This window comes from Recurvomyces mirabilis (assembly GCF_035927965.1).
Source record: "Recurvomyces mirabilis strain CCFEE 5264 chromosome Unknown scaffold_8, whole genome shotgun sequence".
NCBI lineage: Eukaryota > Fungi > Ascomycota > Dothideomycetes > Mycosphaerellales > Teratosphaeriaceae > Recurvomyces > Recurvomyces mirabilis.
In genome coordinates, this window is record NW_027041942.1 from 381,160 (window position 1) to 396,295 (window position 15,136).

At 52.8% G+C, this 15,136-nt stretch overlaps 8 protein-coding genes across 8 annotated transcripts; 6 read left to right on the top strand and 2 right to left on the bottom strand.

The window, feature by feature from the left end:
- Positions 1-825: 825 nt before the first annotated feature.
- Positions 826-2,354, top strand: srs2_1 (ATP-dependent DNA helicase srs2; the record flags this gene model as incomplete). The annotated part of the gene is made up of 2 exons (XM_064836472.1): positions 826-1,839; positions 1,911-2,354. 2 exons carry the CDS (start codon positions 826-828, stop codon positions 2,352-2,354), a joined length of 1,458 nt encoding a protein of 485 aa, XP_064695863.1.
- Positions 2,355-2,549: 195 nt separating this feature from the next.
- Positions 2,550-5,471, top strand: srs2_2 (ATP-dependent DNA helicase srs2; the record flags this gene model as incomplete). The annotated part of the gene is made up of 1 exon (XM_064836473.1): positions 2,550-5,471. The coding sequence occupies one exon, from the start codon at positions 2,550-2,552 to the stop codon at positions 5,469-5,471; it is 2,922 nt and encodes a 973-aa protein (XP_064695864.1).
- Positions 5,472-6,213: 742 nt separating this feature from the next.
- Positions 6,214-7,870, top strand: pzh1 (serine/threonine protein phosphatase Pzh1; the record flags this gene model as incomplete). The annotated part of the gene is made up of 2 exons (XM_064836474.1): positions 6,214-7,785; positions 7,841-7,870. 2 exons carry the CDS (start codon positions 6,214-6,216, stop codon positions 7,868-7,870), a joined length of 1,602 nt encoding a protein of 533 aa, XP_064695865.1.
- A 456-nt stretch (positions 7,871-8,326) lies between these two features.
- On the top strand, positions 8,327-9,247 carry RPS2 (40S ribosomal protein; the record flags this gene model as incomplete). The annotated part of the gene is made up of 3 exons (XM_064836475.1): positions 8,327-8,617; positions 8,681-8,938; positions 8,990-9,247. 3 exons carry the CDS (start codon positions 8,327-8,329, stop codon positions 9,245-9,247), a joined length of 807 nt encoding a protein of 268 aa, XP_064695866.1.
- Positions 9,248-9,729: 482 nt separating this feature from the next.
- On the bottom strand, positions 9,730-11,266 carry LTS14_003773 (uncharacterized protein; the record flags this gene model as incomplete). The annotated part of the gene is made up of 3 exons (XM_064836476.1): positions 9,730-10,935; positions 10,985-11,049; positions 11,107-11,266. 3 exons carry the CDS (start codon positions 11,264-11,266, stop codon positions 9,730-9,732), a joined length of 1,431 nt encoding a protein of 476 aa, XP_064695867.1.
- Positions 11,267-11,516: 250 nt separating this feature from the next.
- On the top strand, positions 11,517-13,568 carry NOP7 (mRNA-binding ribosome synthesis protein nop7; the record flags this gene model as incomplete). Its single annotated transcript, XM_064836477.1, has 1 exon — positions 11,517-13,568. One exon carries the CDS (start codon positions 11,517-11,519, stop codon positions 13,566-13,568), a length of 2,052 nt encoding a protein of 683 aa, XP_064695868.1.
- A 42-nt stretch (positions 13,569-13,610) lies between these two features.
- Positions 13,611-14,453, bottom strand: LTS14_003775 (uncharacterized protein; the record flags this gene model as incomplete). The annotated part of the gene is made up of 1 exon (XM_064836478.1): positions 13,611-14,453. One exon carries the CDS (start codon positions 14,451-14,453, stop codon positions 13,611-13,613), a length of 843 nt encoding a protein of 280 aa, XP_064695869.1.
- Positions 14,454-14,693: 240 nt separating this feature from the next.
- Positions 14,694-15,107, top strand: LTS14_003776 (uncharacterized protein; the record flags this gene model as incomplete). Its single annotated transcript, XM_064836479.1, has 2 exons — positions 14,694-14,777; positions 14,955-15,107. The coding sequence occupies 2 exons, from the start codon at positions 14,694-14,696 to the stop codon at positions 15,105-15,107; spliced, it is 237 nt and encodes a 78-aa protein (XP_064695870.1).
- Positions 15,108-15,136: the final 29 nt, after the last annotated feature.

Below are 15,136 nucleotides of genomic sequence, written 5' to 3' on the forward strand. Positions count from 1 at the left end.
TAGGTACGATTGAACTCTTAGAGATGCTATACACACTGCTAGCAGTATGCAAGTGGCGAACTTCCGCCACAAGAGGCGTTCAAACATATACGTCAAATGAGCTCTCATAATAACACACTTTGCATTACAACCTCACAAAGTCTGGGAAGTCGCTGCCTTTCCCTCGTTTGCTCTCGATCCCAAAAGTTCAACCCGATATGGCTCCTAACGCGCAGGCTTTTCCGTCGCTCCGCTATGCGGACTGCCTACCGGTGATTGCAACTCGGTAAGCTGAACGGGCTTTGGATCGTACCCGTGAGGGCTGTAGACAATTCGGGGATAAGCAGAGCTGTTGTAGCTGTTCGGTCCTTGACTATAGACTGGCAGCCCTTTGTTCTCGATTGCGTAGTGGTCGTCACTGAGGTGATGCATATTCGGCTTCATTGATGCATATATGCGCCGGTTTTACGCACGAACAGGCGTGTGAATGATCAAATGTTACCAAACTTGATAGCACTCTGTTGATGGAGGTGCATGCTTTAGGCAGTTCCTTTTGTTACTGCTGTTATCCCTCGTGGCGAAGAATCATCATCAGAAGCTCTTGGAGAGTATTAGGGCCTCCAACAGGAAACCACGATTTGTGAGGTTCGTCAATAGTAAGAAAAGCCACATCGGAATCTCAATTGTCGCTCCAGAGCCGAAAGACTCAAAAGCAGCAATCCTCGGGGGTGATCGTCCTCGCGCCTTCTACCATCATCAACGCCACTCGTGTTCTCGTCCGTCCTCGCCACTCTGACCGCAGCATATCATCCACAAGTTACATCAACACCCGGGATTTCGCTCGACATGCCTGCGGTCGGCAAGAAACCCAGCAAAGTGCTGCGCAAGCTCAAGAAGGAGTTTGAAGACAGCAAGCGGAGCCTTCATAGGCTGAGAGAGAAGTTTGCAGATGGCTTGAGCAAGGGACTCGAGCGCAAATGGGTGTCGAGGACCAACAAAGCTGAAGCTGCCCTGAGAGAGGCCAGAGTAGCAGCTGGTGTCGAACCTGGAAAGCCAGAATTTCTCAAGGAGCCGAATAGCAATACGCCAGCTACCGGTAAGCCAGCGCCAGCAGGGTCACAAAGCCATGGCAAGTGTAAAGCCGACAAAGATCTCGACACGGAAGTCAAATCTAAAAGGCTGAAGTCCAATGCGCCAGCTGGGGAGCCATGCGAGCCGGTTGCAAAGCCCAAAGCGAAGCGTAGAGCAGTCGATACGTGTGACGGGGAGATGGAAGCCCGGAAGAGGGCCAAGCACGAGTTTTATCAGCCGATGGGCCTCACCAACCACAAACTGGCCTGTTTCTCGAACGTCGTCATCCAGACTATAGGGGCGGCGACGCATGACCAGAATCTGGATACTCTATTTGGTCGTCCGAGCATTGTTGAGACATTCGAGATGACTACTGCATCGTTGCGGAGATGCGGCAAGTCGAGTCGTCTGTCCACGAGACAGCTCAAGGACGAGCGCGAAAAGCTTCGGACTAAGGTGAAAAGCTCTGCTGCGGCTGGTGAGAGAAGTAAGGTCAGCGTTACAAAGCACCTTCGTCTGCTTCTGCAGGATATGAAGACAGCCAGCAAGGATGCGGCGGCTTGCCCTTACCTCTTACAGAACGTGCTTGCTTTTGGTGGCCCTGAACAAGAACGTCACTTGCGCGAGAAGATGAGTGGCGACAGCCAAGAAGACTGTCATGAGTACTTCACTACCATCATGAATGCTCTGCAAGTGGATCCTTTGGCGCATAATGCAGCTGGTGTAAATGCACTGTTCGAGCTGGAGACTGAGACGCGCGACATCTGCCAAAGTGACTGCGGTTATAAGGTGACTGCGGTTATAAGATGACTCCAGAGATGAGTAGAAGCAATTATCATCCCGTCAGTGTCCCACTGCAGGCGGACGAGGAGTCTTCGGGCCTGCAAACGTTGATTGAAACCTCGCTGAAGAGTGAAAGCGACCGCTTATGCACTGGTTGCAAGACTAGCACCATCAGACGGGAGACAACAGCCGTGAGGGCGCCACAGGAATTAGTGGTCAAAGTTGATCGTCTGTCCTTCGATCAGAAGAGAAAGCGTGTCCTGAAGAGCGAGGCGGCGATTGATTTTTCGCCCAAGGACGACCTTCGAGTTGATGGTCATCGATATCGGCTGGATGCAGTGATCATGCATGACGGGACGACGCCACAACGAGGACACTATACCATTCTTCGTCGAGTCAACAACACCTGGTGGCTTTTAGACGACGATGAGGTGATCAGTGTTGCGCAGGACCAGATCAAAGACGGCACGAATTATGGGCAGTCAGCAATGTTTCTTCTGAAGAAGGGCCCGGACGTATGAGTTGTGGTATGGCCATGGTAGTCAACAGCATAGCTCGATGAGGACAGATGATGGTTGAGAAATGAAGGAGATGTGGTCTGCAAGTTTGGCGATGTAGCAACGCGTGCTTTCCGCGTTTAATCGACCTTTCCTTTTCGAGCACACGCGTTCTCGCGTTCATAGCGACACATCAGTGCTTCCTTCAATACACACTTCATGGCCAGCGATATCTTGAAAGGTCTCAATCGTGCTCAGCGAGAAGCAGTAACTTCTGAGGCGAATGTCGTCCAAGTGCTCGCACCACCAGGATCTGGCAAGACCAAGACTCTTACCGCCCGCGTAGCATATCTGCTCGCACACCGACAACTGCAGCCATGGAATATCATCGTGTGTACGTTCACGGTCAAGGCGGCCAGCGAGATGAAGGAGCGCATCCGAGGATTTGTTGGTGATGAGTGTGCGAAGCAGCTGAAGCTAGGCACATTCCACTCCATTGCTCTCAGATATCTAAAGCAGTATGGCACCCATATTGGACTGCAAAAAGACTTCGGCTTGGCAGATACTGCCGACAGTCGAGCGATTGTCAAGAGGATCGTCAAGCAAAATGAGCTCTCCATGGATGCGAACCAAGCACGCAGCAAGATCTCTTCTCAGAAGGCCAAAGGCATCGATGCCGAGGAGTTCGCTCGCACACGAAAGAACGCCGAGCAACAGGAGTTCTCACAGATCTACCAAGAGTACCAAGCTATGCTCGACGCGTCAAACCTTCTAGATTACGATGATCTCCTTCTGCGTTGCTGCGTGCTGCTACGCACAAAGCGAGAGTGCGTGAAGAATGTTCAAGCACTTCTCATCGATGAATTCCAGGATACGAACACCATCCAGTACGACTTGATGAGTCTCTTCGCCCAAGAACGAAACGTGATCACTATCGTGGGCGACCCGGATCAAAGCATCTACGGTTTCCGCTCGGCTGAGATCAAGAATTTATCGCGGATGAAAGAGGGTTGGCCAGACACCTTGACCATTAATCTAGAAGAAAACTATCGGTCGTCCGGTGCAATTCTTCACGCTGCCCAGCACATTATCGAGCAAGATGAATCACGACCAGCGAAGAAGCTGCAGGCGACGCACACTTTTGGTCTACGACCGATATTGCGCAAGCTGCCACATGCTCAAGCAGAAGCCGAGTGGCTTGTGTCCGAAGTGAAGCGTCTACAAGCGTTGACAGGTAACATGCTGCAAAAAAGTGACTTTGCAGTGCTATTACGGTCTGCTGCGCTATCGAGAGTGATCGAGACAGCACTGGGTCAAGCTGGGGTACCATACCGCATGGTAGGTGGAGCAAGGTTCTATGACCGCGTCGAGATCAAGCTGCTACTGGACTACTTGCGTGTCATCGACACACCCGGCAACAGCGAGGCTCTGGAGCGCATCATCAATGTTCCCGCACGTCGCGTTGGGGAAGCCACGGTCAAGGCCCTTGCGGAGGAAGCGAGGATTAAAGGCAGCACATTATGGAGTCATGTCGAAGCTGTTGCACAGGGGAGGCGTAGAAGCAGGGCGAAGATCAACGAGCCAGCAATGCTAGGACTTAGAAAGTTCGTGGGCATAGTCCTTGGTGGTCGTAAGAAGATTGAGGCAGCCGCCGATGGGCCCGTACCTGTCGTCGACATTCTCACTCTTGTCATCAAAAAGCTGAGCTTTGAAAAGTACCTGTCCGAGCACTACAAAGAGGACCACGAGACTCGCTGGTCCAATGTTGAAGAGCTGCTGGCGCAGGCCACAGAAGCGTCGGATCCGGCTCGGCTGCAGTCTCTGATCGAAGAAAGTACTCTGCCTGATATAGATGACTTGGAACAAGTCGCCGTTTCTGCAAAAGATGATGCCCTATCCTTCTTTCTTGCCAATATTGCACTCACAGCGTCTTCGGCAGAAAAGGCAGAAAAAGATGGCGAGCAGGCGCAACAGCTTACCATCTCGACGATCCACGCTGCGAAAGGATTGGAGTGGCCAGTCGTCTTTATACCGGCTTGCTACGATGGCTCGATACCTCATAGCAGGGCAGAAGATCATGACGAAGAGCGGCGACTGCTATACGTCGGCATGACCAGAGCACAAGCCGTGCTGTTTCTCAGCTCACCACAAAGGAACTCACAACGTGAAGAAGCTGTGCTCTCCACATTTCTCGCGCAATCAGGAGTGAGCTCTTTCTTCGAGGAACATGGACCTAGTATAGCCATGACAGAAGTGACTGGTCTGGCTATCACCTTGCGACGAGAGCGTCCTACTCCAGCTAAGCTCGCGGAATGCAAGAAAGGTCTGGACACGGACGAGGATAATCATTGGCCAGTTACTGGCGAGCTGCCTCTGGCAGAGCTAGCGAAGTGGGATTATGGCAATTCAGGTGGACAAGCTACACGGCCAGCAGCTGTTTTCTCGTCGGCTAGTATCACTATGCAACAACTGTCTGACTTCCCTGGTGCCACCGCGGCTGCAGCTCCGGGCTTTACCAGTCTGAAGATAAAGTATGAGGAAGCCAAGGAGGAATTGACACTTGCCCAAATGGACAGACGAGCGCAGCAGGCGAAGATGCTGGAGACCGAGAAGCCGAAGGGACGGAAACGCCAGATGGAAGGGCAAGGGACTATTGCGAGCTTCTTTGGAAAGCCGGCACTTTCGAAACAGACGTCCAGCACGACGTCCCTGGAATCGACCGCCGCTGTAAATGCATCAGACATGCCACCGGGGTTCAAGCGTTCACGGCAAGCACTGCAAGAAGTGGATAATGTGAGGACTATAAGGCCAGAGGTCGAGCTTGAGCGGCAAAACCTGCTTCAGCACAAGGTCCGAACGGCACCTTTGCTGCGACAAAAGTCTGTCATATCGACAGAACACTCAGTACCAGCTGCAGGGTATATGTTCCTGTCCAATTTTCCGCCTCGGCCAGAAGACGCTGAGATCTCGTCATCAGCTACCATGCTACCCTTCGAGGAGGAGGATACGGAGAACTATGGCCATGCCCGACCGGCCACGACACTTCACACTACGTCAATGCAGAGGGTGGCACCTCAGAGGAAGACCTTGGGTATGCGCAGGAGTCTGCATGGCTGGAGTGCTCGTGGGGGCAAGGGATGACGAAAGAAGACCATCACATAACCTCAATAGTGCCGTCGTACAGCCAGACAATATATCTGCTTGACAGGTATTTGTGATCGTGTTCATGCCCATTAATGCTCAAGGCTGGGCGCGGGACCAGCCGATTGCTGCCCCCCACACTGCTCTTGCATCAGTCATCTTGAGCGCGTTTCGTCACTCCTTGTTGATGATCGTCCAACCTATGCAGAGCCCCAACTCGAGAAAGCGACAACAAAGACGTGGCAGTATAACTTGACAGGACCTCGTCCCACTGGCCACCGATTGCTGCCTGCTGCTGTGCTCGGGTGATTGCGGCCTAGCACCAAGAAGCCTCGCTAATCCGCGCCTACCTCCAGGCTGACGAACCACTAAACACTCGGCTCCTGCCAAAGTCCGAACCATAACACGTTTCCCCGTACGATAACCACTGCCACCGGTATTGAAACACACCCAAGCCGACAAATACACAATCCACACGCTGGCACGCAGACTGGACCATCAGGACCCTCCACCAGCGCTTCAATACCTTCCTGGCGGAGCAGGCCATAACAGCATCCATGCCAAAGCATCGCTAGGCGCTTCCGCAGAGATACATTGTCTTGCATACTTGGCAAGACTGCTGAAGCCTCCCTGACCCGACGCACACCACACACAGCCACAGCACATAAAACATACCATCACGCCTGCTCAACAGCACACGTGAAGGGGCGGAGATAAACGGAGCTCTATTGGTGAGCAGAACATGGGCAACCAGCCATCAAAGGAAGGAAAGAGCAGTGGATCTCAAACACCTACCGGTTCTGGCCCAAATCTTGATTCTTACCCCTCTTTCAGCAAATCAGAAACTAAGGAATCAATGCGTTCCTTCAGAACAGCCCTGCGGACGAAGATCCCCGGCGGCAAGTCTTCTTCAGACAGTCCACGAGGATCTTCTTCTGGTCTAGCAGGAGGATCTACCACGAGTCTTGACAAGACAGAGACGAGCTCTTCCACCAAATTTGGTTCGCGGCGAGGAAGCTTGGCCAGTGATTCTACCCCACGACTTGCGCCTGTGTCGAGCAAGGGCGAGGTTGATGATGAAGCGGCGCAACCACCACCTTCGCCGACGATGTCGCCGGGCGTGGGAGGTGGACACGGTAACCTGAAAGAGGCGCAGAGGAGTGGAGAAGTTGATGCGGTTTCCGAAGGTCCGCTAACAGGGCAGATGCAGCCGCAGGCGAACAAGGAGCCGATGGAGTCAATCTTGGTTAAGAAGAATGCTCCGGTAGCTGCATCCGCTCAAGGCGCAGCTGCTGCGCTGGCAATTGCTGAAGGCGGTGGCTCTACCTCACCTGGTTCTATGGAAATCGGTGCGCTCAAGCCTGGAGACCTGGACGAGATGATCAAGCGACTTATCGATGCTGGATATGCCGGGAAGGTCACGAAGACGGTGTGCTTGAAGAACGCCGAAATTACTGCTGTTTGCACTGCAGCACGTGAGCTCTTTCTCTCCCAACCTGCACTACTCGAGCTCTCCCCACCCGTTAAGATTGTGGGAGATGTGCACGGTCAGTATACCGATCTAATCCGCATGTTCGAGATGTGCGGCTTCCCACCCAACAGCAACTACCTTTTCCTCGGCGACTATGTAGACCGCGGCAAACAATCCCTCGAGACCATCCTCCTCCTTCTCTGCTACAAACTCCGCTTTCCCGAAAACTTCTTCCTCCTACGAGGTAACCACGAATGCGCCAACGTCACCCGCGTCTACGGCTTTTACGACGAGTGCAAACGCCGCTGTAACGTCAAGGTCTGGAAAACTTTCGTCGATACCTTCAACACGCTTCCAATTGCCGCGATAGTAGCCGGGAAGATCTTCTGCGTGCATGGGGGCTTGTCTCCCAGCTTGAGCCATATGGACGACATCAGGAACATTGCGAGACCGACTGATGTGCCTGACTACGGCTTGTTGAATGATCTACTCTGGTCCGATCCGGCGGATATGGACTCGGACTGGGAGGCAAATGAGAGAGGCGTTAGTTACTGCTTCAGCAAGAAGGTAATCATGGAGTTTCTGCAGAAACACGATTTTGACCTTGTGTGTCGCGCGCACATGGTTGTGGAGGATGGGTATGAGTTCTTTAGTGATCGGGTTCTGGTCACAGTCTTCTCGGCACCGAACTATTGCGGGGAGTTTGACAATTGGGGAGCGGTGATGAGTGTTAGTGGAGAGTTGCTTTGTTCTTTTGAGTTGTTGAAGCCTTTGGATAGTTCGGCTTTGAAGTCGCACATCAAGAAGGGCAGGACGAGGAGACAGAATGATTTGAATAGTCCGGTAAGTCTGACACAACAGTGCTGGATGCAAGGCGTTGAGCTGACATTGTTTCTAGCCTGCCAGCCGATACCCGCAAAGCTACTAAGAACCACGACTATCCATCGATCTGCAAGGAATAATAAAACATGACGGAGGACAAGCGTGGCTTCTCTTGCTCACGGCCATGGGCGGCAGTATATGCTACCCACAAAAGGACCCAAGCCAGGTTCGCGGTAGCTTGGCTGGAAGAATTCGAGGCTAGAGTGGATACGGCGGTAGGGTCAGCCGATAGGCACGATGTGATGTTGGAGTACAAGCGAGAACCAGACTGTAATGTAGATAGCGGGCGGCCCGTACGATTGCCGAGTGAGCGACTCTTCTCATTTCTTACAGTTCCACTTTCACTTTCTGGTATAGTCCGTGCACTCTTGCGCGGAACTGGTCCGCGCCCACGCCAAGATTCCTGTTCCCCCACCCAAGAATTGTCAACCCTCGAATACTTCAGAGCTCCCATTCTCGCAAATACTCTCGCACACCCTCACACTCACCCAAATACAACACAATGGCTGACGCAGGTGCTCCTCGTGGCGGCGCTGGTGGTGGTTTCGGCTCGCGCGGCGATCGTGGCGGTGGGGATCGCGGCCGTGGTGATCGTGGACGTGGTCGTGGCCGTGGACGCGGTCGTGGCGCAAAGAGCGACGAGAAGGAGTGGCAGCCCGTCACCAAGCTCGGTCGTCTCGTGAAGGCTGGCAAGATTAAGAGCATGGAGGAGATTTATCTGCATTCGCTTCCTATCAAGGAGTATCAGATCGTGGATTTCTTCCTGCCTAAGCTTAAGGATGAGGTTATGAAGGTCAGACATTGCAATGGCGGAGTATGGACATGGTGTAGCATGGATGACTGACGTATTCCACAGATCAAGCCTGTTCAGAAGCAGACTCGTGCTGGTCAGCGTACCCGCTTCAAGGCCATTGTGGTCATCGGTGATGGTGAGGGCCACATCGGGCTCGGCATCAAGACCTCCAAGGAAGTCGCGACTGCCATCCGCGCAGCTATCATCATCGCTAAGCTCTCTGTTGTTCCTATCCGTCGTGGTTACTGGGGTACCAACCTCGGTGAGCCCCACTCCATTCCCGTCAAGGAGAGCGGCAAGTGTGGTTCCGTCACCGTCAGGGTAAGCTATGCCATCCCATCTATCACGTCTTCAGCTACTAACAAGTTCCAGCTCATCCCTGCCCCGCGTGGTACTGGTCTGGTCGCCTCCCCGGCCGTCAAGCGCCTGTTGCAGTTGGCTGGTGTCAATGACATCTACACCGCCTCCTCCGGCTCGACCAAGACCCTCGAGAACACCCTCAAGGCTACCTTCGTCGCCATCACCAACACCTACGCCTTCTTGACTCCCAACTTGTGGGCTGAGCGCAAGCTCAACCGTTCCCCACTTGAGGAGTACAGCGATGTTCTCCGTGAGGGCAAGCGTTACTAGAGTGCTAGCTTGATCGCAAGGACTGGTGTGTGAGGCGGTAGGAAGGATGATACATGTGCTCTAGCACTTACTGTTTGCAATGATGGGTCGAGGCTGTCTGAATCAGGCAATCGCTAGTGCTTCATGTTCTCACTGCGAGATGGGAACGTCATATGTAGTCTAGCTTGAGCCAAGACAGGTCGAGATCATATTTGCAACAGCGTTGAACGATACTGAAACTCTCCGGCTTCGCTTCCATTGCCTGAATACTGGGTGTCGTGAATATCCTTCCCGGATCTGCGACAGAACGCTTCGCGGAGGCACGCGAAGGCGCTGAGAGAGCATCAAGCTGCTCCCTGACTACATTTAAGTTGGAGTGAAACACAATGGCACGATCGATCATTTCGATACATGAGCCGCGGTGAACGGAACATGCGGTCGGGCAATATGAACAGAGAACCTGCTCTGGTAGAGCTTACGCATTGCAACCCGTAACTTAACATTCATATTTGCCCAACATCCTTGCCCTTGCCTTCGGGCCTTTCTGCCTCCCATTCATCTCTCAATGCCGAGTATACCGTGTCCGTAAGGATGATCAGCAGTGCCAAGCTCCACACCAGCGTGATGGCGTAGAAGAAATTGGCGTTTCCGGACCCAGCATATATCCATAAATGATGGAATGCCGGACCCAAGAACGTGCTGTACAGCAGCGCGGCCAAAGCCGGGAAAGTGTACCGGTATGCGGATGAGACTAGAGCGACGTTAATAGGACCATAGGAAATAAGAAGGACGTGGTACTCGCCTTCGAATAAGTGCCCAACCAACCCCAATGAGCTCAACCACGCCCCTGCCGTCCCAGCATTGGCATATGGCTCGAAGATCGCCACAACACCCATCATGAGCACCACAGCTACCAGCGGTTGTTTCTGAAACCGAAGACAGAATGGCACGCTGTAGGATAGCATATGGAGCGCGAACACGCCCAAGAAGAAGCTTCTGAAGGCGTCGAACATTTCGATGAAGAAGTACCACCAGAGCCCTGGGTTGGGTGTCAAGTCCGGGAGTGTCAGAGGTGTGAGATAAACGGCGGGAAGGAAGTTCCAGGAGGGGAGGATGAGGCGGGAAAGTAGGAGGAGGAAGGTTAGGAAGACGGTGAAGGTTGTTGTGAATTTCAGGGCGAAGGGGAGAGGCTGGGGGTGGTTCCGTTGGTCGGTGGAGATTTTGATGCCGTTTTGAGGTGCGAAAGACGTGTCACCATTGGTAGTGAATGGTTGGCTATTGCTGCTGTTTATGCATAGTCTGTCGTAGCAGAGGAGTCCGACGGGCGGTAGCAGAAGGATTGGATGAAAGCTGTTGTAGCTAGCCATAGCCAGTGCGAATGCTGCTGTCACAGTCTGCCTCTGGCATGCATGACTTATGCTAAGCAGGATTAAAGTAGTCGTGAACACACTTGTCGGTCGTCCTAGGCACGCGAGCAAGGTGTAGGGGTTGAACAGGTAGGCCGCCGCCACTGAAATGGGCTTCCATACTCGATCACTGCGAGGCGAAGTGAACAGTCTGGTTTTGTATCCAGCCCCGGAGTCTGCGATCGAGTAGAGACAGTCGGCGCTTAGTAAATCCAGGCCGGTATATAGCACTATGCTGATGAGTCGGCCTATCCAGGAGGATGGATTTGGGACTAGTGAAAATAGCGATAGGAGTAGCGGTGCCTGATCCTCATTAGAACACTGTATGTGGCGATGACAGGGCGAGACTCACTTGGTGGAATATGCCGCCATCGTACGGATCGAGTCCTCGCTCGTGTAAGAACAAGCCTTCTTGTACTATCGTAGGAGATATATCAGTAAAACGAATCAAGTGTCCAGTTGATCCGCACATACATCGCTTGAAGCTATTCACAGGAGTCGAGATCTCGGGTCTCAGTGTCAAAAGATCCGGTAGTCGTGGGAAGACCAAGGCTGCCAGGATCCTGATCAGGGCGCCAGAGGCGAAGACGACCGTTTTGGGATGGTCATCGTAGACCTTGCGTAATGAAGTCATGGCTCGAGTAGCCCATAATTATGCTCGCATCGCACCCATATTGGACAACTGTGATCGTGCTCGAGGAGCCAGGACGGAACGTTTCGAACACCGAGACGAGGCATCCTTGTAACGTACATAAGGTAATCAGCGGATCTAGCCGGGGATGAAATCTTGGCGACGAAGATCGACAACTTTTTGCTTGCAGAGAAGAGAAGCGGTCGCAAGAAGCATTAACTTCCACTTCCAATAACACCACGTCTCTGTCAAGATGGGTAAAATCAAGAAGAAGGGCACGAGTGGTAACGCCAAGAACTACATCACTCGCTCACAAGCTGTGCGGAAACTTCAGATTTCACTACAAGACTTCCGACGACTGTGCATCTTCAAGGGCATCTACCCACGAGAACCTCGCAGCAAGAAGCGCGCCTCAAAATCATCGACGCCGAGCACGACCTTCTACTACACCAAGGACATACAATATCTCCTCCACGAACCGCTGCTGAACAAGTTTCGAGATCAAAAAGCACTTGCAAAGAAGATCAGTAAGGCATTGGGCCGAAATGAAGTCAGTGATGCTGCACGATTGGAGAGAAATCTGACGCCGCGGATACGACTGGACCATATTATCAAAGAACGCTACCCGACTTTTGTGGATGCCCTGCGAGACCTCGACGATGCGCTGTCCATGCTCTTCCTTTTCGCCAACCTCCCTTCCACCTCAGAAGTACCTGCAAAGACGATCGCCAAGTGTCAGCGACTGACCCTGGAGTTCGAGCACTACCTCATTCGAACACATACTCTCCGGAAGTCTTTTCTCAGTATCAAGGGTATCTACTATCAAGCTACGATCCAAGGCCAGGATATACTATGGCTTGTTCCGTACAAATTCGTGCAGAGAACTGCTGGCGACATTGACTTCAGGATCATGGGCACGTTCGTGGACTTTTACACCACTCTTCTCGGCTTCATAAATTTCAGACTGTATACAGGCATCGGGTTGGTGTACCCTCCGAGGTTGGATGCGCAGTCGGAAGAGCAGGGAGCTGAGCTTGCGGCTTTCCATCTCGAAGGGCAGGCGGATGGTAAGGAAGAAGTCATAGCGGGCGAGATCATGGACACGGACACCAACGCAAAGGCGCAGGCTGAGGCCGACAAGATGCTCGCATTGTCTGGACCGGACACGGAGGATGTGGAGAGAGAAGTGATCCAGAAGGCAGAGGAGACGAATGCATCGACAGCTCTCGACCAATTCGCTTCGCTTGATCCTTCAGCAGACGCACTTCTACAACCATCTTCGACCGCCGATGCCGAGAGTGCCGGCCAGCTATTCGAGGCCTTCACATTCTTCCTGTCCCGCGAAACACCACGACATCCACTCGAATTCATCCTCAAGTCCTTCGGCTGCAAGCGCGTAGGTTGGGATACATCACTAGGTGAGCCCGGCGCATACTGCCCCGAGGACGACAAGCGCATCACACATCAAGTCGTGGATAGGCCGGACATACCGCTACCCTCGCCACCTTTAACGGACGGTGAAGCCGATGAAGATGCCGCTCCCACAAGAACGAGCAATCACCGTGTACCTGGTAGAATATACGTGCAGCCACAATGGATCTGGGACACGATAAATGCTGGTCAGCTCCAACGGCCTGATTTGTACGCGCCTGGTGCCACGCTGCCACCTCATCTCAGTCCGTGGGTCAAGCCGAAGAAAGGCGACTATGATCCAACTCTATCTTTGGCGGATCAGGCTACCGCAGGCGAAGAGGAAGAGGCTTCAGATGATGAGGCCGAGGCGGATGAGGCGCTGGAGGCTGCTGGTGATGGCGAGGAAGTTGAAGGTGTCAGAGGTGACGATGAGGCTAGAGAGGTAGAAGAAGAGCTTGAAGCAGACGAAGGCATGGATGTCGAGCTCGCTGCCTCAGACGACTCCGAAGACGACGAAGATGCAGCACCTGGCGCCGCGGACGACGACTGGGACGGTCTTTCCGATGATGAAGGCGAAGCACCAGAAACCGACCACGCCACGCGCGAAGCCCGCGAACACCAGCTCGAACTAGAGGCGGAAGCTAAAGGCCAAATTATCAAAACCAGCGATGAAGGTGAGAAGAAAAAGCAGGCGCGACAAGCGAAGAAGGATGTCAGGACCCGTGCCGAGAGAGAGGCAGAGGAGGATGTGGAGAGGAGGAAAATGATGATGTCGAGGCGAAAGAGGAAGATGTTTGAGAAGATGGTTTATTCTAATGCCCGCAAGGATGAGGAGACGGAGAAGTTGAGGGGAAAGAGAAGGAAGATCGAGAAGGGGGGCGCGAAGGCTTGAGGATAGGTGAGGCTGTAAGACTGAGAATTGATGGCATGGATTTCATGCCTGGTCTTCGTCTTCTGTCTTCTTCGCTGAAGGGACGTCTCGACTCATAATCACGTAATCCGGCTCTACGACCCGACCTCTTGTCTTCCGTGGTCCGGGACTGCATATATCTTTGACATAACCCCTTCGCTTGTAGAAGGCCAACGCTTTTTCATTGGAGAGGAAACAGGTCAGCATCACTTTCCGCACTCCCATGCTTTCGGCCACGCTCTCAACAATGTGCATGAGATGTGCACCCAGACCTATCTTCCGAAGGTGGGGCAGAAGGTGGATCTCATAGATGTATAAGACCGGGACTGGAGGGTCGGAGTCGTGGGTTGCCATGAAGGAGACGAAAGCTTCGATTGGTTCAGTTCTAGCTGCCGTTTCCTGGTTGGTCGTGGGAGGTGATGTGGTTGAGGCAGCAGAAGATGGTGCTTGCGATCGGACGAGGAGATATCGCATTTCGTTCTCTCGCATCTCCTTCAGCTTGCGCTTGGGATGCCAGCCGAAGGTACTGTTCTCATAGTCGGTCTTGCTGGTGGACGATATGACGTCGAAGCAGGCTGTTACTTCGGAGGTGAGCAATTGAGAGGCGGATATAAGGGTGATGGTATATGATCGCTGTTCGGGGTGTGGGCTTAAAATTGGTTGTGCGATAGTGCGTGGCTGTGGTACGTAGTGTAGCCATGCTGGGTCGAAATGTTGTCCTTCTAGTCCCGCCACTTGGAGGGCGTTCAAGGATTTGATTAGTTCTTTTTCGCCCGCTTTCTGCTTCTTGCTTGGCCTGTTGCTGTCATGATTTGGTGACCCTGTGACTTCTGCCTTCGGTGCTTCTTCTTGTCTACGCTTTGCCATCGTCTACAGGTGATTAGATGTATTTATCTCAGGCCTGACAGACGACGCGACAAAACGCGCCTTTCATCGGCCGAATCTTTCCGAGTTCATCCGACGACTTCACATCATCGAGCTTCCTCTCAAGACTGCACCAATTACCTTATTGATCAGAAGGCAGCATCAAGAGCAAAAGTTGGAGGTTGGACGTTCCCAGTGTAATGAGAAGGTAGCATGGTGCGAACGTGGTCGCTGCAGCATGCCATGAGATCAGTCTCCAGACTATACGCCACCATCTCCTCTGGCAAAGACTTGAAGGGAAAAGGACCACTGTTGACACTCGAGCATGTGAGTATGAGCATAGTGACGATTTCTTGGTGATTGTGGCTGATCACATACATAGTTCGTGCAAAGAGGACGTGCCTTAGTACTCTTCCGCAACATCACAAGGACGATTCACAGTGTGTACCTAACAAACCGCCTCGTACAGCAGTGTCAAGCTGACTTAGGACAGAGCTGCCACAGTCCTCGACAAGATCAGAACTCAGAACCTTCGCTCGAGGCGAGTTCGAGCGAAACAAGTTCGTCCATGATCTGGGTCATATCCGCTACCTTATCTCGACTGGCAAGACGCAATTCGATAGCATGCAGCGGTATATTGAGCAGAATGCTTTGTAGAGTACACAATCTTACAGCTAGTTGTACAA